The sequence below is a fragment of the Malaya genurostris genome, chromosome 2 (genome assembly GCF_030247185.1).
Source record: "Malaya genurostris strain Urasoe2022 chromosome 2, Malgen_1.1, whole genome shotgun sequence".
In the NCBI taxonomy this organism is placed as follows: Eukaryota; Metazoa; Arthropoda; class Insecta; order Diptera; family Culicidae; genus Malaya; species Malaya genurostris.
The window spans coordinates 125672916-125695508 of NC_080571.1; the positions used below are offsets into that span (position 1 = coordinate 125672916).

The window sequence follows — 22593 nt, forward strand, 5'->3', positions numbered from 1 at the left end:
TGTTTTCTGTCAACCTTCCATATGTATCAAGATGGGCATTTTTAAGCGAAAAAAGTTTTTCTAGCAAAAATCTTTTCTTATTCAGCGGGCTATTTGTAATAGGGTATTCGATGTGCAATTGCAATGTATGAACTATTGGTAGGGAACATAATCATCTATCTTGAGAGAAAGTTTTACCAAAATCAAAACATATTTTCTTGTTAGTCGATTTAAAATTTTCAAAGTCAATGTTTTCAGTGTATGACTCAATAAGGACTGTTTCAGTATTTTTATTCAAAAATTAGACTGGTTTTGTGAAAATAGCTAGTACAAATTTTTTCTGTAGGATTTGTCATTTTTCCATTATAACTGTTTGAAAAAAAAATGGTTCAAAATGTTTGACTCTTTTCAAAAGACTGTCTAGATCAATTTTGGAAAAATAAAGTATGCAAAGTAGTTTTTTGTGATAAAGTTCTGCCAACTTTGTTCGAGTTGACGCGAAATTCGTCAATTGTAGCTTTCAAACATGCCTAAGCTTGTAGAAATCGGTCCAGCTAATTCTGAGAAAATAGAGAAAGACCACCTCAACAGTTATTCCGTCATTGGCACGGAAATGCACCTTGACATGGGAGCTCTTTTTTGTGACCTTTTACAACATGGAATAGGAACCAGGCGATCAATTCTTAGATGAAATGCTTTCATTTAGGATGCCAACATGACTTATCTATTTGGTGGACTTATACCGTCCTAATATATTCTAGTAATAGTTTTATGTAACTATGGGTGTACGACCTTACGACCTATCAATCTTGTTTTTTATGTGGAATTAATACGACATTGGCGCTTAGGCTAAAAAGGACTTGCCTAATAAGGTCAGTCAAAGTTTGCGACTGAACTCAAAATAAAACTCGCCTTCGTGTTGGTGGATGATCCCAGAATCTCAATGAGCAATGCACTGCAATCCAAGAACATGAATATAAGCCAGACTATGAAATTCAATGAATCAGGTATTTCTTTAGCACTTATCTTGAAACTATAACTATAGTTTAGTACCAAAAGAATTATTCAAGATTTGAAAATTAAACCAACAGATTATCTTACGGGTTTTATCGTTGTGTACAAAACACCTATCTAGCAACGACGAAAACAACTCGCTGGCAAATCAAAAAGGATTATATGTCATTAAATATTCGACCGAAATACAGAAACAGTGCCCCAGCTTAGTGCTAGAAAGGGATGGAGCTGCAACGAGTAGTATTGTTTGAAAGACGGGTTCAGGGAAGACCGTCAATTTATGCAAAATTAAGTTCATCTGCATCTGTATTTGTGGCCTAGATTTTCGATATGAATCCACCGAATGAACGAAAATTCAAGCTGGTGGTGTCGTGATGGTAACGTACGTACATGCAACATCACATCGTGATTTCATATCAAAAAGGGAACAAAAATTGAACGGATAACTCGTACTCGGTTTATTTCAAATTCATGGCACACCCATCGTCACGTAGCACCTTAGCATCGTGTCGATTCCTTGTCCTACTCAATGAAGTTCAAGTTCAGAATTGCATTCGTGTTTCTCAATGAGTATGATAGTGCTATGTATTTTATGTTTTGCTGTCGATTTGTGCTTCACAGTGTTGAGTACTTCCATCAATGTTCTTTTTCCCGTTCTACATAGCGTTTCACAAGATACACGGTAGCAAAAATTCGAATAATGAAAAGATGGAGCAAACAACGAGAAAAGTAATTTAATCGCTTCATGATCATGTTTTACTACTACTAAATCGACTTATGGTGCATCTTCAAATATAGAATTGACTTCTCAACTTCTTTCAAGATGCGGTACGCAGTTTGTCGAAATCTAGAAGCACAAACACTTAGTCTTTAAAAAATTAATTCTTTATTCGTTGAATATGATGGAATATGCTAGTCGCATTGATTTTCTGTCGAACTTGTATAAATTTCCCGATTTCGACTACAATTTTCATTGGAACAGTTAGTGCTGCTGCTGTGAATTTGAATGTGTTATTGATTAGTCCAGCAGTAGAGTGCTTTTGTGGCTCAGTCGTTGAACGAACGTGTGATCTAGTGATTCTCGGTTCAAACCCAGTCGTCATAGATTTTTTAACCGTTTCATTTCTTTAAATTTCAAGTCAATCACACGGTTAATTATGAATGATACCTTTTGTTATTAGATGTACAACTTTGCTTCCGCCGTTTTTTTCCAAAACTTAAAGCTTTATTGCGAAAAAGTGCTTACAGATGTATAATTCAAAGTATTGTCCGTCGCTAGCGACAACTTTCTCCCATCTTTCCGGAAATTTTCGGATCCCGGCTCGAAAAAAGGAGTCCTTTTTTGACACTATCCATGAAGCAATCCATTTTTCTAACTCTTCGAAGGATTGAAAATGTTGATCTGCCAGGCCGTGTGCCATCGAACGGAATAGGTGGAAGTCAGAAGGGGCGACATCTGGGGAATACGACGGGTGGGGCAAGACTTCCCATTTCAGTGTTTCAGGTACTTTTTGACCACTTTTGCGACGTGAGGCTGAGCATTGTCGTGTTGGAGGATGACTTTGCCATGTCGCTCTTGATACTGTGGCCGCTTTCACCCGGTTTTAAGAGCTCATAGTAAATTGCTACTCATCTTTGAAGATTTTTTCTCTTCCACCATCATGTTTGTCTTCGACATCGAAATTACCATTTTTAAAACGTTGAAACCACTTCCGACACGTTCTTTTACTCAGAGCAGCATCACCGTAAGTTTCTGAAAGCATTCAATGCGCATTTGCATTTTTTCGAATTGTTACAGAAAAGTAAACTTCCCGCAAATGGCGAGATTTGGGCACATAAACAGACATTTTCGAGCGTGAATAATACGAAAACAAGAACAGCTGTTCCTGAAATGGTGATGACAATTCGTTAGGCGCTGAACACACTCACTTTAAAGGCATTATCATCTATGTATTTTGACCAGCCTCAGCCGGAACAGCCACCTATCGGAAAACGGCGAATACAAAGTTGTACACCTAATACAACTGATTGATCCTAAGAGGACACCAAAGAACGTACGAAATCTTTAAAACTGATCACAATTCTATTACAATTATTAGGTTAGGTCTAAACAATTTTACTTATTTCCATTCAAGGGGCAAAGGAAAGTTTTTTTTAGAATCCCACACAAATTTATACGCTTATGAGCAAGGCATCATTTTACCAATAGGTCGCCGGTACATATTAACAAAATTAAAATAAGTGTCCGAGTCGCTTCGATGAATGTCATTCTGTCGAAAGACAGCTAGCCGAATGAGCCAAAGGTCAATGCGCCCAAATGAATAATTTTGCCGAATCATAGATTAAAACAAAGCATGATTAACAATTTTTTCGAGCTGCGATGCGTTCTTTCATTGTTTAACCTTAAACCATATTTTGATTATAAACATCAAACATTTGAAATAAAAGACCAATTTCTTGCTTAATCCATTCCTCCGTGATCTTGTTTATCGAAAGCGTAACTCTGCTTGAATTTCTCAGAGCTTGAGCTAGAGCGACCACCCCTGGTGGCTACTCTGTTACTGATCGGGATAATCTGAAATTGTACTGGAAATTTCTAGACCGACCTGGGACTGGTAAATCATCTTTCAATGTACATCTTCTGGTAACCTCAGAATACATTGATCAGTACCGGCGCCGGCCAGGCCCGAACACAGATCGACTAAGGACTGGGAAGGGATGTTAGTCCAACACTTGTTGTTACTAGAGGCACTACGCACTCCACTAGAGTCACGGGAGAAGGATATTTGTTAGTATCAATTTCAGTAATGGTAGTATTCGCGTGCGAATGTATGTTCCGGTTTCAAGATGCTCGGATGCACCATCAAACTCACTGACTTCCCTAGTGAACGTTTCAACAATATCCGATACTAGCTTCATTATTTTTTTCAACGATTCAAAATCGTTATATGAGCAATCCCAAAAATAATTAACCATTCATCAAGCTTCTTATAACCCGATTTGTATGAAACTTTAGCTTTGTATGTTTGCATGTCTTTACCCAAATCGATGTGCATAGCCTTCTCGCAAAATCGATGTGCATAACAGTTCAACATAAACTGCAATGCACTGACGAGCCGAAGACAAAACGTAAAGTTTACGGAAATATATGAAAATGTTCATTAAATTACTATAACATACTCTTCAATGGCGAATAAAACTGATTTTATCTTCATTTGATTTTTTTTAATCTTCGCACAGGAGAACACACCTCTACCTTTTGAAATAGTAATTTGGAGTTTGTCATGCAAGTAGACCGTGTATGTCAAGTTCAATAGTGAATTTTTGTTCTCTTTTGGAGCACTATTATTTTTAAGAATCTTAGGAACAAGATACAGCGATTTATATTCGCTAAGATATAACCAGTACCCATGTCGCTTAGTAATTTCGCACTTGTAGCCAGATAAAAATAGATATGGTTATGGGATCACGAGATCTTTAAGTCTAGGATTATAAACATCGGTTCAGTTATCTCCAAGTAAATTGAGTGAACATTTTTGTTCCATACGCGTGCACACAGACCCATATATATAAAACTATCATCCTTCCTTTGATATTCCTGTGATGTGAAAGAATGTTGAAATCCTCCCTGTTCGAATACACATGTACGTGATGTTCTTTAGGCGTTCGTGTTGTTATACAGATGTCGATCATAAAAACGATAACGAAATTCAAAACAACTGCAGTCTTGGATATATCCGCCTCCTATACAAGTACTTGACGATAGACTCTTCGTAGATGTGATGATCCTGGTATGAAGCAAATCGTGAATGTGAAAAGCAGGGTAGCGATCTGATATGGCTACATTATTTATTTCTCTTTAGTCTCTTATGAATCTTCATTCTATTTTTTTGTTGTACTTACAGGGTTCCCGACATTAAGCGCACGTTCGGCAAATTTCCGATAGAACCAATATAGTTCTTGATCCTTTTCGGGATTTCTTGACGTGGATCGGCTTCTGGAAGATGCCGAAGATCATCTTACGAATTTGATCCGACAAATTTTCGTTGTCAGCGCATTAATTGGGTTTTGCAATTCAAACGCCGAGACAGAGTCGTTATAATTTATGGATGTGGCAATTACCACCAGGATGGATATTCAGCCATCTTGTCTGCCATTTTTGCAAGAATGTATTTCCATGTTGTACCGTCACTGATAACACGACCTTGATATTCACTGGCATCCGCTGCAATACAGCATCTTCATTGGATCATCCGTCACATTCAATCCAGTTGCGATTTCATGCATTTTCACAAGGAGATGAGCATAGAAAGATTGAGGATGAGCATATCTCCTGGGTCGCAAGCACTCAAAAGTCGTTTCAAACTTCCCTATGCCCTGACATCGTGTGATCAATCGTTGCTTGACTGCATGACAGATGACGGATTGGTCAAACTTCGTGATGATGTGATAAAACTTGGTGTGGTCGGAAACAATGTTTGCCATAGCAAATTGTGACTCGGCTTGAGCGAACGATATCACCGGATCATTCTTCCAAAAGTTTGAAAGCTTGGCCTAAACTCCCGCGTGTTCTTACTCATTCTGCTGCTTTCTCATTCACGGTTTATTACTACGTCCCAAAATTTATTATTGTCATTTTTATGGATTACTAAAGTAATGACATTCCAAATTTGTTTGGAGAATTCATCATTACTGACCTCACACGTTCATTAAATATGACATTACTTTTTAGTAAAAACACTTTTAATGATCGTGTAAAGGTTGCTAAAAACAATATTTATAGGTTTCTTCGAGGATTTTTGCCTTTCTCTATGGAAAGGTAATAGAATTGCAGGAAAATCCGACTTTTGATAGGAGGTTCGGAGACCCAGTGTGCACCTTGCAAAGATTTTTCTTCGGCCAATGGTTAAGATGGTTGATACGATTTCAACCAATTTAGACGTATGGCAGTGAAATACGTTCGAAGATTACTGATCACACGAATTTCTAGGAGATGGTTTAATTTATTTTCAAAAATTTTCTTATTCTTTAAGTTAAGCTTGGCCTGTGATTCAAGTTTGAAAATTAAATGCCTGTCCCTTTTAGTTCCAGAGATATAATGATATAAGTGACGTAACAGACCATGCACTTTTTCTTCGTTCAATTTCATCGGAGACGGCTAAACCACTAAAATTTAGGTTTATTTGAAAGCTACTTTTGAGTTATGAATAAAGTTCGAAGATCAAATAATTTCATTTCAAAAGCTTAGGCTTGTTCTAGATTATCGGGTTGTAGATCAAGTTCAAAGATCAAATTGCTGAAACTTCCAGTTCCGGAGATATAATCGTATAAGTGACGTAACCGACAAGTCGCATTTTTTTCTTCAAACAATTATTCAAGAAAGCGACTAGTGATCAAGTTGAATTGTATTATTGCTGATACTTTTGGTTTTGGAAAGTTTTTGAATATGCGACGTATGCATAGAAGCACGCTTTTGTTAACTAACCAAGTCAATCTGAGTGAGTTTGTGTAAAAAATCAGACTGTTTAAATGACAAGAAAAAGGCATTATCAAACCACAAGGTGGATTAGGAAGAGTTTCTTTTCAACGTAGACTTCATAGTTGTCCTTTGGCTTTCCGCGTTGAAGTTCAGACAAGCAACAATCGCCAGAGCAGTGCCTGTTAGTTGTATACGATTTTTATGAAAATGTTCACCTACATCATCAATGGCACGGAAGTTTAAGACATCACATATGAATGCATTCATAAGGAAAATATTCAACTAATATTGACGGATTGTGTTATTGCTTTCTTTTTGTCTTGTAAAAATGTGTTTATTTCAAAATTCAAATAGATAAAAAAGGACTTCATAGCAGTTGAACTGAGACGAAATTTAAAAATTGCCTATTTGAGCTCATCTTTTCTTCAATACATGTAATAACATGGAGCCAGATTCTAGATTCAATAAATATAAACTTACAAAATCTCTAGAATTGCGATGCTCCCAATAGCGTTTTATTAAAACTCCTGTCAAATTTATAAGTTTATTTCATCTTCGGATTACAATTTTTCTTTGGTTAATATATTTCCATATTAGACTAGTATTCTGATCAAATTTATCTACCGTTTTCCGATGATAAACAAATGTTTGCTCATTTTTGGCATTATTTTCGTTTCAGCTCCACTGTTATGTTTTAATTAAACAGAAATTTCAAAATAAATATTCCATACACTGTAAGACAGAAGAAATTTGAAAAGCAAAGCAGAAACCAGAAACATAAGGAAAACTATTGACGTACAAATACACGTTACATTCTTATATTTGGAAGTGGATACGGCAAGCACAGAAAGGAGCGAAAATTGGCATCGAAATGACAACCCGTAGGCAGCTGTCGGATGTACAGTCTTCCTCCTCCAGTGGTGCTGGGACAATGTCCGGTGGAGGAGGAGGAATAACAGGAGTAGGAGGTGGAGGTTTAAGTGATTCTATTATGTCTTCCTCGGGCAAGAAACGAATGAATGCACTGAATGGAATACCGGCAAGCATTGATGACAAAAGCAACGATTTTTTGTGTCCTATTTGTTTCGATGTTATCAATGAGGCGCACATCACGAAATGTGGTCACACTTTCTGCCACCACTGCATAGTCAAGTCAATAGAAATGACGAAAAAATGTCCAAAGTGCAATTATACCCTACCATCTCACGAGTCCATTGTGCCGAATTATTTGCTCAACGACTTAATCACCAAATTCAAGTTAAAATCAAAACGAAACGACTCAAGCAATACCCAGTCGGGGGATTCGGCCGATACGCTGAAGCAATTCCTGGCGACAGAATCTAAGAAGCTCTCGTTATCCGATGTGAATGTGATGCTTGAGATTCTGAACCAGAGAAAAGTACTGCTAGAGGCCGAATCTTGCGCAGCTCAGAATCGGTTATTGCATGAGTTTTTGAAGCACCTGCTACAGCAAAAAGAACAGCAACAGTTACAAATAGCCAATGAAATAGCACTGATAAAAAACGATATAATGGACGTAGAGAAAATTCTTAAAGAGGTGCAAAGTAGTTGCCCCACGGTAGAAGAAGTGGAAAACAGTGTCAAAGATGAGAAAGACGAACATGTTGTTGCTATAAAGAAGGAGATAATTCAAATAATTGATAAAATTGATACCATTACCGTCCCATCGAATCGGAGCGAGACTTCAAGTGAAGGTTTCAATTTATATAAAAACGACCCAAAATCTTCTTCATTTATGGCCCGTAAACAGCGAATGTATCAACATTTTGACGACTTCGTACAGTGTTACTTCGCAGCAAGAAGTGAAGAGTTATACTTCGGAAAAGATCGATCATTTAGCTCGGGATCATTGGACACATCAACCCCGACGCGCTCTCTTGACACGACACGCTCTAGTCGGTCATTGGATACTTTTCGAGAAAATTTAATCAAGTTCTCCAAATACAGCGCTCTTCGGCCGCTAGCTACACTTAACTACTCGTGTGAATCTAGTTATGTTTCTACAATTGTATCTAGTATTGAGTTTGACAAGGATAGTGAATATTTCGCGATTGCCGGTGTCACAAAGCGAATAAAGATTTTCGATTACTACAGTGCTATACGGGATGCAGCAGTGGACATAAATTACCCAATCAATGAAATGGTATGCAACAGTAAAATCTCTTGCGTGATATGGAACAATTATTTCAAAGAAGTTTTGGCATCGAGCGATTACGAGGGGATTGTTTCAGTTTGGGACGTCAGCACTAAAACGCGAACAAAAGCATATGAGGAGCATGACAAACGATGTTGGTGTGTGGATTTCAATGAGGTGGACACTAGGTTGCTAGCATCCGGATCTGACGATGCTCGCGTTAAACTGTGGTCCCTCAATGTGGATCATTCGGTGGCAACCATCGAAGCACGTGCGAATGTGTGTTGTGTTAAGTTCAACCCGAAAAGCTCGTGCCATCTAGCGTTTGGCTCAGCTGATCATTGCGTTCATTACTATGATCTACGTAACATTAAGGAACCACTATGTGTGTTCAGAGGCCATAAAAAGGCTGTATCATATGTGAAATTTTTAAACACTACTGAGATCGTGTCGGCTGGAACAGACGGTCAACTAAAGTTGTGGAATATCAATTCGCCACCTTATTGTCTGCGGTCCTTCACCGGCCACATAAATGAGAAAAACTTTGCGGGACTGGCTACCAACAATGACTACCTGGCCTGCGGTAGTGAAGATAACTCTCTGTGCGTGTATTATAAAGGTTTGTCGAAGCAGCTGTTTAATTTAAAATTTTCACCGAGCAGCACAAATCGATCTATCTCCGATAGCGAGCGAAACACAGAAAGCAACGATTTCGTGTCAGCTGTTTGTTGGAGAAAGCAGAGCAACATAATAATCGCCGGTAACAGTGAGGGTATTATCAAAATCCTCGAAATAGTATAACTTCTAAAGGAACGATATGCTGTTAACCAGATAATTTGTTGCTTAATTTATTTTGACATACACATGAGACATTAGAAATCACATAATTAACAAAACATGAACATGAGTGAAAATCCAAACGTTTTAAACAATGTTAATAAAAGTGATAGAATACGATAGAGAAGAAGCGCTTTATTTTGTTATACACATTTTTCAAAACTAGTAATTAGAAGTTACTAGATTTTAGCGCCAAGAGTAAGAACTCCCTCATTATCGAGATCGAACTGAACTATGTAAGAAAAGAACACGATGAGTATGATATCAAACACTGTTTACAATAAACAATAACAGTTTGCTGTACCATCCTTTCAATGTTAGTGTAGATTAAATGCGAAAGAGTCAATTAAATTGAAAGCCAAGAGAGATAATATCTGTAGTTTGAATATAATTAGCTAACACTAACAAGAAAAGCTAGTTCCAACAAACAGCAAAGATGTAGAGATATTTATCTTTGTGTGTAACTCTAGTAGACATAACATAATAAGACACTCCTGGAAATTGATGGACATATGGGAATGTTCTCCCTATTTTTCTAACATGAATCTACTTCAATAACGATATCAAAGCGTACAACTGACTGCACTGATATAATTAATAGAAGAAAAAACTAGTGTGAACCAATCACACTTTGTGTATACACCATTGTATAAACGGAAATCCTACTGCACCTCGTTAATTTTAAATCAATATTAAAGTACCTTGTCACATAAATCATATCAGGGTAGTTTTATTTTACCATTGTTAACAAACATCCAAAATGAATAATCACATTCACTGACCGAAAAGAACTTACCCTGGTAGTCATAGTTGAAAGTAAGTATTAATTCATTTCTTTTCTTTATGACAATTTTGGTTGAAAAGTAAGTAAGTGAAACTGAAACGAACACCGTTTCAGCTATTTTATCTTATAATATGATAAATCTCTTATATTAAACATTCACTGATATTTGCTAAAAACAGTGGCGTCTCGTGACAAAACTTACGGGTTGTGCACTGCTTATGTGGTATGATATCAGATGTAATAGTTCGTTGTAAGTGAAAACTCAAGATTTAGAAACAAGCTTGTGTTTTGAAATGCAATGAAATAACGGTATGCTTTTATATGGAATTTTTTTTATCAAACTTGTTACATATCAACAATGCTATAGCAGAATTTGGCGCTCTGCACGTCGAGCAAATCTTTTAATAACTTTATCAATAAACTTGCTTCGACGTTGCAACTGAAACAGCAATTTGTTTACCCCCCCCTCGGCCAGAGCAGCCTATAAAGGGAAAAAAAAATAAACTTGCTTCGACGTTGCAACTGAAACAGCAATTTGTTTTCAACTGTCATATGCATAAGCCAATGATGCCTCTCCTGAAGGTGTGCATATAAGTTCTCACAGAGCCAAACGTGACAGAGAGAACAACAAATCTCAGAGCTGAGTTGAGTAATTATTTCTCTTCTCGAATCTGTGCGTACAGAAAAGACACTAACAAAGCGACAAGAGATAGTCGAAACTTTAAGTTGGATGTATATGAGATATGTGTAAATACACGCAATTTCGGTGCACAAAGCAAAAGGCTCGAGTTCAAAGCTCCACATATTGGCTACAGTAATGCGAAATGTAAAGATCGTTTGGCTTTAAATATCTACAAAATAATTGAATGCGGATGGGGATGCCGTCAATTCCTTTGATTTAATTGGTTGTGCAGTGCACGAGGTACACAATGAGGTAATACATTTGTGTCAACGTGCCCCAATACATTTGTGTCAACGTTTTTTCCAATCCTCGAAACAGGTGTTTAAGTCAATTTCCGGAATAGCCTTCAATGCGAGTAGCGATTCACGTCTGATGTCTGCAATTGAATTAAAACGGTTTCCCCGGAGCGATCATTTGAGTTTGCTGAATAGCCAGAAGTCATACGGAGCTAAATTAGACGAATCGGAGTGCACCATACCTCGATAATAAAAAAAAACTGTCAGCATTACCTTAACGGCGGTGGTTCGTCATCAACGCGTTCTCGACCCTCTTTTAGCAACTTATACCAATCAAAAACATTTGCTTGCGACGTACAATTATCACCGAAAATCGTTTTGCAACATTTTGAACGTTTCGGCATCAGTTGGTGTGTTCCATACACAAAATTTAAAGGAACTTTTTTGTTGAATAATTTCTCTCATTGTAAAAATCACCGATTGAACTTTTAATACTTCAGAAAAACAGACGTATACTACATAATCATGAATATTTTGAAGTGACACTTGGCACAGGTGTAACTGACAGTAATACATAGAAAAATATTTCCGTGCGAATTATAATTCGCAAGTCTTACTACTTTTTGCCCGCAGTAGTATGGCATTCAGCCATCCGGGCCTCGGTTCAGAAGTCAGTTTTCACAGTAATTGCATAACCTTTCTGTATGAGAAAGGCAAGAGCATAAAAAACACAATTTTTAATTATATTTGTGAAATTAGGGTGGTTCTTCTGATTTTCATTTTATTTAAATTTTTAAAATCTCGGATAAAAGTTTTGAAAAAAATCAGGAATATTTTATGTGTTACGAAAAGTCTTTAACATTTTTTCAGAGTTTGTTTAAGTGTATTTCATGTCAAAATTCTTTTTATTCTTACTTAAAATAAATTATTCATGAGTAAACAACGCTGTGTTATTTTTAAGTTTTTCAAAATTGTGGACGGATATAATCACCCCTATTCTGTATTTCGATCGAATCGGATTTTTTCGAGCGAATGTACAAAATTTCATTCTGTAATTCGATCGAGTGATGCTTTTGTATGGAAAACTCGATCTCGATCGAGCTACAGAATGCAACATTTCGTATTCGATCGAAACAATCCGATTCGAACGAAATACAGAATCTGGGTGAATATCAGACTAAAAAAATGACCATGCGTTTCCATTAAATTATCTTCAAGTAGATACGCATGGTATTTAGTTCTAAAATCATACATCACATGCCTTTAGAACTGAATACAATGCGTTTTCATCTACAAATTAACATCAGGACTTGGGTATTAGTAATTGATAATCTCAAGAGAATTCCATTTCTTTTGTGCGCCTGGCACGATTTACTTAGCAATAATGTAGGGAAACAGCTCTGTTCGCACATTAGTACAAACGAATTAGTGAACATGTGTACCAAAAAACAGTTGTGACAAGTGAGGAAAACATGAATCAAAGCTAATGAGTTGTAAAATATTTAGTTTTTAATACACGATTTATACACTTTATTTAAGCACTGATAAGACATTTGACAATTTTCTTACATTTTTTGCATTCCAATAAAAAGAAATACACTGTAATCCTTTTTAATCGCTCATATTTACTATATATAGTAAAAGCTCTAAAGAAAATTCAAACTATAGTTCTTTTGCAAAACAGGAGGGAGGGTAATGTTACAGACATTTATTTATTGTATTTATTTATTGTAAAATCAACAGACACAATGTGGTCCTAATGATTAATTCCAAGGTAAACGGGGAAGAGCGGATCGAACGAATCTACGTTGAATCGACTCGATTTTATTAACGCCATTAATGTAGTGAGGGTTCCAAACAGCTGAACAATATTCCAGAGTAGAGCGAACGGGTGAACAGTATAGGGATTTCAAGCAGTAAACATCCGTAAAATGCTCAGCCATTCTCATCACGAATCCAAGAAACGCCAAGGTCCTTGATACACGTCGATCTACCAATCATGAATCGTTCAATAAAGTATTCGAATTTCAAAGGCACTTTTTTTCTTGTAAACGTAATGATCGAGCGTTTTGCTGGATTAACGGTCATGTGATTCAATTTGCACCAATCCGAAAAGATTGCCATTTGTCGTTGAAGAAACGTCGCATCTTCTGAGTTGCGAATAACATGGTAGATCTTGAGGTCATCTGCAAAAGATATGCGCGGTTCTTCCAGAGAAAAATTAACGTTGTTAAAGTACAGCAAGAAGATCAAAGGGCCGAGATGGCTCTCCTGCGGAATTCCAGATGTTGCAAAAAATTCTTCCGAAACATAATCGTCAATTTCAACCACAAGATGACGATTCCTGAGATATGATTGTATCCATCGAAGGACGTTTGTAGCAAAACAAAGTCGATCCAATTTTGCTAAGACATAACTGGATGACGTGAATACGAATAAAACTGACATGCTTTTCCACACACTTGAGTATGGTAGCGCGTATGCAAGGAATGCATAAGAATGCAGGTTCGAGTCCTGTCTCTGAGCGAATCTTTTTCCGAAATCATCTATTCTGTTAGTTTTTCATTCATTTGGCTTCTCCAATATATGTTTTCACTCAGTCATTGCAAAACTAAAAGATTTTGTTATACCAGAGCATTACTAAAAATGCATAAAACTCCGACATCTGTTATCTTGAAAAAAATATTTTTTCAAGAATTTACTCTGGAAAATTACTAATTACTACAAATAATATCCGGGGGAAATTAGGGAAACAATATACTGGAATATAACTTGCTAATGGGAATCACTATTCACAACCTCCACTCCAACCAAATGTTTCAAATGCATTAAAAGTATAACTTTTACAGTTGCGGACCAATTAAGTGCGGCCAGGCACGTATTTATTGGGATCTAGGTAAGTATCCAGCGGTGGCCGTTGCTGGTTTGGGTGATGCTTCCAAATGGGATGAACTCGACGAAATTAACGGAACCAAGGAAAACGTACGCATTGCTGCGTCCACTGGAGTGAAAGCCCTTTCGGCATGCAAAATAGGTCGTGTTGAAGTGGAAGATTTCGGAAACGCTCAAGCAGCGGCCGAAGGTTCTTTGTTAGTTAATTATAAATTTCAAGAGTTTAAATGTAAGGAAAAACAGTCGCCGTTATCCTGCATTTCATTAGCAGAGAATGCTGATGGAAGTGAGGAGTGGGGGCGTGGTTTGATTGTAGCTAACGCACAGAACTGGGCTCGATTGTAAGTTCATTATGAGTACATATGAAACCAGAACTATAATTTTTTTCAACAGGCTTATGGAGACGCCCGCAAATCTAATGACTCCAACGATCTTTTCTGAGAATGTGAAATCCAAAATGGCATCACTTAGAGTGGACGTTGTTATTCATGACGAAAGTTGGGCAAAAGAAAAAAAAATGGGTTCGTTTTTATCGGTTACCAATGGCACTAAAGAACCGGCCAAGTTTTTGGAAATCTCGTATAAAGGAGAAGGTTCTGAAGATAAATGCATTGCACTTGTAGGAAAGGGAGTTACGTTTGATTCCGGAGGCATCAGCTTGAAACCGTCTGCTAGCATGGATCAGATGAGAGCTGATATGGGCGGAGCGGCCAATGTTGTAGCAACAATTTACGCATTGGCACAATTGAAGGCACCTGTTTTTGTGAAAGGTATATCATATTTATTATATTTATTTATATTTTATTCACATCATATGTTTAGGATTTATTCCACTTTGTGAAAATATGCCAAGTGGAACTGCTACGAAACCGGGAGATGTAGTCTTTGCCATGAACGGCAAAAGCATTTGCGTGGATAACACAGATGCGGAAGGAAGACTAATTCTAGCAGATGCATTATGCTATGCTTCAACGTAATATTTTTAGCTGAACAAGTTTTGTTTACAAACTAACACACGTATTTAAACGTTTGCAGTTTCAACCCTAAATTTATCCTGGATATCGCCACGCTGACAGGTGCAATCAAAGTCGCATTAGGAGATTGTGTTGCCGGTGTTTTCTCAACTAGTAATAAGCTGTGGGATCAGCTTCATGAAGCAGGTTCGGAGAGTGGAGATCGCGTATGGCGTATGCCGTTGTTCAAGCACTATTCGGAACAGATGTGTGATCACAATGGATATGATTTAAATAATTTGGGCAAAGGCAAGGGAGGTGGTTCATGCACGGCAGCCGCCTTTCTGCGCGAATTTGTTCCCAAAGAGATTCCCTGGTTGCATGTTGATATTGCCGGTGTAATGGGAGATTGTAGTGATCAAAGTTATACCGGTGCGAAGGGAATGACCGGGCGCCCTATGCGCACACTGGTTGAATTCATCACAAAAGCTAGTCTATAATAAAACTGTTCAGAAACGTACACCACGTCACAAGCATAGCAGTTTTGCTTGCATTTAAACCAGTGAAAGATAAGGGTTCCAAAGATAAGATAAAAAATGCAAATAGGGAAAGGTTAGTAGATTTGCCTTTGGATTGCCTGCCATTAAAATGATATTTCCTTTTGTTATTGTTATCAGTTTAAGTATATCATATGTCTACAATAAATCTTGAGAAAAAAAAACCTTATTTTGCTAACACGATGAACATTTCCCTTGTTAATTAAAATATAAAATCAAGAAAACTGATTCTCCTATCATCGACAGGCCTGAACAGGCTCTTACGAACTCTGGAAAACCAATTTCAGCTGTCAGTTGGAGATCAAATACTCCTTTCAAACGGTGGATAAAATGAAAGTCGACAGCTCTGTCGATTTTGTGAATCCTATTGAAATCAATACCAAGATTACTAAACAAGTATTGTCACAATTTGACATTACTGAGACAAATTTTAGTGAAATTAGGGAAATTATTGGCTGGCAACTAAAAACACGGCCCCTAAGATTTTTTAAAAAATTTATCAAACATGCTACCTGATGTTACTTTTACCATTATGCATACTTATTCTGAAATTTGAAGAAAAACACTAGAAAAGGTTCTAAGTGCAAATGACAGTTCCTCTTTCTTTCGATTATTATGGTCCTATAGGCAATCATTCTATCTTACATTTCGTATAGAATAACGACTGAAACTATCAACTTTCGATATGTTGTTAAAAAATGTTGGAAAATACAGTAATAATTGAAAAAGAAAACAAACAAAGGGAAACTGTCATTTGCACTTGGAATCTTTTCTAATATTTGTCGAGATTTAATAGAAATCCAGCAGAAGTATCCAAATTATCCTTATTTATCATTATGAGCATTCATTGTGCTGTTATTGATGCCAACTAAGAAAGCGCTTATTGAATTAAAATTGCTGAGGTGTTGGCTTCATGTTCAATGGATTGTGTACCATTGAACCTGTGAGGGACAATAAGAAGTTTCAAAATTTGTACTGAACTTCTAGATCAAACACAAAATGGCTTTATCTTTTCATTTGTTGTATCAGGAAAATCATGATGCTGAAAATCGTTACTAAGATTAGGACTAGTAAATTTTATCCCGGATTTGCACTAAAATTCCCGACTTTTTCCCGATTTTCCCGGTCACTTGCCACCCTGCAATTGCGAAAAGCATTATTGGACTGATATGCGAGTATGTACAGATGTGTTACAGATCAATTTTCGCGCCTGATACAGATTTTTGGAAAAATAACCTAACAACCCTTAAATTTCATCCGGACCGACTTCTTGCTCAGAAATAGTGTGATAAAGTTTACAAAAAAAGGCATTCAATCTTCTCAGAGAACGAAAGATGGATTTTTACAAGCATATTCAAATGAAAAGTCTTACGGTTTCATAGTCTGTCTGTTGAATGTTAGACTTCCGGTTCTGGAGTGATAGATAATATGTGCAAAACAATGAAAAAATGTACATCATACCAGGCTGAACCGGTTTTTATAATCCTAGATCCAAAAGAAAGGTTATATCTCGGTTGATTTTTCAGAAGGCCGTAAGAGCAAGTGACAGTTTCTCTTTGTTCACTCTCTCTTTCGATTATTGTGATGTGATTAAAAAAGATTTTCTTGGATTTCACAGTTCAGTTTGAAAGTCGAAAGTTTCGGGCATCATTCTATGCAAAGATTTAAGTGATAAACGTGTAAACCGCTTGGTAATTAATAGAAGAGAAAGTAAACAAAGAGAAACTGTCACTTGCTCTTACGGCCTTCTGAAAAATCAACCGAGATATGATTCTTAACATAAAAAAGTGCAATCTCAAAATTTGTTTATAAGTAGAAACGTAAAAACAAATGAAATCCTAACAATTCCTTCCTATTATCAGAACTTCTTAGTGACCAACCAAACTTATTACGACAACAATAACTGCCGTTCTATCCATAACTGTCTCATATTACATTCGGTCAATTTTGACTTTTTACTACCAAGCGGTTTGTAAACACATATAGGGGCTGGGGTCCACTAGGAGATTGATAGTACCTATTAGCTCTCTCCGGACAGTACCAGCTTAGATGCCGTGTGGAATCCGGCGGAAAAAAATGAACCAAGAATAGATCCACTGGGTTCCTGCTTCCATGTCGTAAAAGGCGACAATTGCAGGAGTTTCTTTTTCTTTTCAGTTATCAAATATTTTCAATGTTTCACTTCTGATTACTCTTTTTTACTAAATTATCTCTTCATTCAACCTATCAATTTCTGTCTAGCTTCGGAGAATATTTCTATTTGGAATGTTTTCTTCTTCCATGTTATTGATTGTCTTTCAGGATTATTAATTGAATGATAAAAATCAACTATTGCGCAAATCCGTTGATATTACAAAGTTAATAACAGAGATGACATATATCGGTATATTGAATACATAGTAAAAAAAACACTTGATATTATCATTTCAAACAATAAATTATAATTTTTCTCGGCAGCCGGCTTCCCAGATCAACCAATGTAACCAATTAATAATTTTAATAAATATTTAAAATAATAAAGCGGAAATAATACAGAATCAAGACGCGCGTGAAATCTGTTGACCTTTATTTGGTGATTTAAAATGATTTTATAAGAACTATTTAGAATGTATCATTTGGATGATTGTAATCTGTTGATGCTAAAGATGAGGAGGTTTTATGCCTGTTGGAGAGCAAGTTTGACAGAAACTAACTTCACCGGGCTTTTTCCCTGCTCCAAATAAACAAATAAACAATGGAATAGATCAACTATTTTGTCTAAATCCTATTCATTCGTTTATTTTGTATCACGTAATTTCATTTATAAAAAATAGGGAAGTTTTTATTCTTTACGCGATAGTATTGCAAATTTTTCTTCAGTTTCCTCGAATAAGAGCTGTGAATCAAGACTTTCCGGGACTTTAATATAGGATATTGTTTAAACGTTCACTCGGGAAGTCAGTGAGTTTAGTGGTGCATCCGAGCATCTTGAAACCGGAACATACTGAGTCGCGTGCGAATAATACCAATACTGAAATTTTTACTAACAAATATCCTTCTCCCGTGACACTTGTGGAGTGCGCAGTAGTATATACGGCCTCTAGTAACAACAAGTGTTGGACTAACATCCCTTCCCATTCCTTAGACGATCTACATTCGGGCCTGGCCGGCGCCGGTACTGATCAATGAATTCTGGGATTATCAGAAGATGTTGTACATTGAAGGATGATTTACCAGTCCCAGGTCGGATCATCTAGAAACTCCCTGTACAATTTCAGCTAATCCCGATCAGTAACGGAGTAGCAACCAGGGGTGGTCGCTCAAGCTCAAGCGGTTTGTAAACACATATATTTCAAGAAAATATAATAAAATCTGGCAGTTTGTTCGAAAACTTTTCGAAAAAGTATTAAGTCAAATTGTCCCATCTGTAATATTCTACGCATTACCGTCCCACTGAAGAAAAAGAAAATATATTAATGGGGCATAGAAATACACTGATTTAGTTATTAAACAAACTGATATAGATTCATCGCCTTTTCAGTAGAGTTTATTTCGTAGTAATGTTTTCAAAATATTTTAATTTATCCTTTGGCACAATCGTTTGCAAAGTCGATAATAATGTCTTTTTTCGCTCTTGGTCGATTTCTCGAGCTGATTTCTGCCATATAAGATGATAAGACAATTTAAAATCTTTAACAGCAATTGTTTTTTTTTAGAACTGATTGCAATAATTTTAATTTCTGTCATAAACGGAATCCGTGTAGCCGATTCCCGAACTGCATATATCGTATGTATTCAATATACGGCCGTAGATTATTCTGATTCAAATTGCATTGGCTAACCGTCAGTTTCGTTTGGAACAAATCGTAAGACTGCATATTGAGCACATCTACTCTCTTCTGTCTGTCTGTAGGCTTCATTTCTCTATAAAGTATGATACACAAAACTGGCTTGGCGTGCAGAATAAAAACAGCGCGGCCAACTTTAAATTCGTAAATATTGACAAGTTTGCGAAAAACTCGATTTTCAATAATTCAATTTACAAACGAAATATCGACAGACAAAAAAAAGAGTGTTGGTTCTCACCCCTATTCTGTACGTCGATCGATTCGAAATATTCCGATCGAATGTGCAATTTCCATTTTGCATTCCGTTCGACTTGCGTATTCATTACTTATGTTCGGTTTAGAATTGTTCAAATTTGTTTATACAAGTGTGACGGTTTTGTTTACTAAGAAATCAATAATATAGAATGTGTAAGTAGTGTTGACAGCTTTGATGGTTACTGTTCGAAATTTCAAAATTACTGAATTGACTGTTGTTATATGAAGCATGGATCAAATCACCCGTAACAAACCATGCTAATAAGGATGGATCAGATCACACGAAACAAACCATGCCATGTTTGATTTTTCTCTGGTTATTGCGTTCTATGTTTCGTTTCATCGCTACAAACATCAGCTACGATGGAGTAACGAGACTGCGGATGAGCAGAGCCAAGCACAATTCCATCAACATCTGTCGATCCCAATCAGTTTTCCGAATCTATTCCTTAAATTAACTAATAAAACCTTGCGATCAAGGTCAAGAGTCAAACTTAACACACTGAATGCTAAAGCTCTTCGGCCAGTCCTGTTCGCTTTCCAAATAGTCATTATCTGCTTCGCGCGCGAGGCTCAAACGTTTGTAGACTGCTCATTATTTTTAACTCTCAAACAAACTAAAAATCCATCATCATCATACCGAATACAGTAACTTAATACATCTCACAATAATATATATAAACAAAAAAAAAATACAATCTTCGAAATACGTTTAAAAAAATTAAAAAAATTGAACAAACTAAATATTTGCTTACAAGATGTTTTAAACAATTTTTGCATCGTTCAGTATTTGCATTCAATGTTTGTATCTGGTTTTTGAATTTAACAGTATTTAAACGGGTCCTTAAAACTAAAGCTAATCCGATTTTTTGCGTTCAGTCGTTCATTTTCCCATACTTGCAGAAGTAATGAAATCTTATTTTTATTTTTTAATGACACTTTTATTTATTAAATTTAGATTTTCAGGACAAACTAATACTCTTACAATAGCAGAGCTGCAACCTGTCCAAGGATTTAAAAGCAGGAAAAAATTATCGACCCAGAAACAGCAGGGAAAACTTGATATAAAGCTAACGAATGACAATCGAAATAAAACGAAGAAAACTATCCTTGATCTGTACAAAATGATATTTGTTTAATTCGACTGCGACAAATCCTTGTTTCTGACGCTACTTAGCTGATAGATTTTTCTATTTTAATCAATCCGGTGAAGTTTTATCTATTCCTTCATATTTTTAGTCGGGTTCAAAGCGCCCCACAGCGTAACGTTTATCTTTTTGAAAATGATCAGGACAAGGTATTAGGCTTACACTACAACACACAACCGATTCACAATTTAATTAGGCGCAATTTTGAAAGTTATTCTATATCTTCCATGATGTTCTTGCTGTTTGTCTTTGGATTGACTGTATTCTTCGTTTAATTTTTTGAGGAATAGAAAAGCCAAAACGATAGGTTTTTGTATCTGTAGCAGGTTGAAGGAGCATTGGTTTGTTAAGGTTAATTTTTTACTGCTTTTAGAGTGGACAATTCTGTTTGTATATTGTAATATAAACTAATTACGACGTCTACCGTAACAAAATGATGATCCTTTCTCAAGATAACGTTCCACTATGAAACTCGGGAGCATTTCCACGTCCGCGGCCTCTGCCACGACCACGACCTCTTCCGCGCCCCCTGCCCCGCCCGCGTCACCTTCGACCGTCCCCCATTCCAACTAGATCTGAAATAAATTATGTCCATACCAAGAGAAAACCATAATACATTAATCATTCTACATATTCGTGTACCATACTCAAATCTCTGGATCGAATCACAGACGGTTGGCTCACCTATATTGCTAGCAGTTTTTTCCAGATAAGCTAATGGTCCTTGGAGATTTTGACTTTGTTGAAAACCAGGACCACCAGCTCCAACACCACGACCTCCGCCGGGTTGAGGAAATAGCTGAGGATTAGCCCCTATTGGCATTGATTGCATCTGCTGCATTTGCTGAGCCTGCAACATTTGCATCTGCTGCTGCTGGGCTTGCATTTGTTGAACTTGCATCGAATTCTAAAAAACGTAAGCTTTGAAACATCAACCATTTTCTTCAGATGTCGATTGGATACCTGCATCGGCATACCCATCCCGCCTGGTATCAGACCTGGGCCTCCTGGAGCACCACCCGCTAAATTACCACGCATCTCTGGCGGAAGCGCCTGAATCGGTTTATTGTAATTTTGCTGATCTGAGAGCAAATTTTTCCACGATTCAATTTTTTCATAGTGCTTACGAATCAACTCATCCTTTCGAGCAATTTCCTGTTTAAGATCAAAATTTTCTTCTTTCAAAAGCAGATCTGGTTTCAATGCAGACAAAAGAAAACGTTTCTGCAAAAAGAATGCTTCCATCTGACGAGCTAAATCGATGAATTTCAATGTTGTTTGATCCACCTCCAGTTTGATTTCATCTTTATCAACGCCGGTAGCAGATTCTTCCTTTGTCAGTGCGTGAATACAAGACTAAAAACCAGATTGAATCAACATAAAAAAATTATAGTAATCAATTAAAAATACCTGAAACGCTTCTTCCAATTCATCAACCAGGTTTCCATTAACGTTTGAAGAGGAAGCCATTGTGTATTTTTTTCTAATTTATAGAAAAATCAACCGAACTAGGTACTCTTAACTACATCAAACTGTCGAGAGCTACTCCATCATTGTTTTTTCACTATAAACTGAAAACGTCAAATAGGTACGTGAATAAACTTCTGTGAAGTTACCGACTAAAAAGCTCACCGACCAAAAAGCTCACCGACCAAAATTCTCATCTTTGAAAAACTCTCTCTCAGAAAAATGCTCAGTGGGAAAAAGCTCATCTCAAATAAATCCCTATAAAAAATATACCCAATGCAGTGCCTCGCACCCTAGTGGTGAGAATCGTAAAAACTGGAAATTAACG

At 36.7% G+C, this 22593-nt stretch overlaps 2 protein-coding genes across 3 annotated transcripts in view; one reads left to right on the top strand and one right to left on the bottom strand.

Moving 5' to 3' along the window:
* Positions 1–15735, top strand: part of LOC131426907 (E3 ubiquitin-protein ligase COP1-like) — a 33328-nt gene extending 17593 nt beyond the window's left edge. Inside the window, exons 3-6 of one of the 2 annotated variants that reach the window (XM_058589670.1) lie at positions 14016–14399; positions 14452–14828; positions 14881–15031; positions 15094–15735. In XM_058589670.1, coding sequence (XP_058445653.1) covers positions 14016–14399; positions 14452–14828; positions 14881–15031; positions 15094–15511 — 1330 coding nt within the window. In that variant the 3' untranslated portion in view covers positions 15512–15735. Of the gene's footprint in view, positions 1–7151; positions 10182–14015; positions 14400–14451; positions 14829–14880; positions 15032–15093 lie in introns of those variants that run through there. The other variant, XM_058589669.1, reaches the window with a different exon arrangement.
* A 2383-nt stretch (positions 15736–18118) lies between these two features.
* Positions 18119–22364, bottom strand: LOC131426908 (mediator of RNA polymerase II transcription subunit 28). Its single transcript, XM_058589671.1, has 4 exons — positions 22209–22364; positions 21762–22154; positions 21483–21705; positions 18119–21373 (listed from the first exon to the last, which is right to left on the bottom strand). Exons 1-4 carry the CDS (start codon positions 22266–22268, stop codon positions 21342–21344), a joined length of 708 nt encoding a protein of 235 aa, XP_058445654.1. The 5' UTR covers positions 22269–22364; the 3' UTR covers positions 18119–21341.
* Positions 22365–22593: the final 229 nt, after the last annotated feature.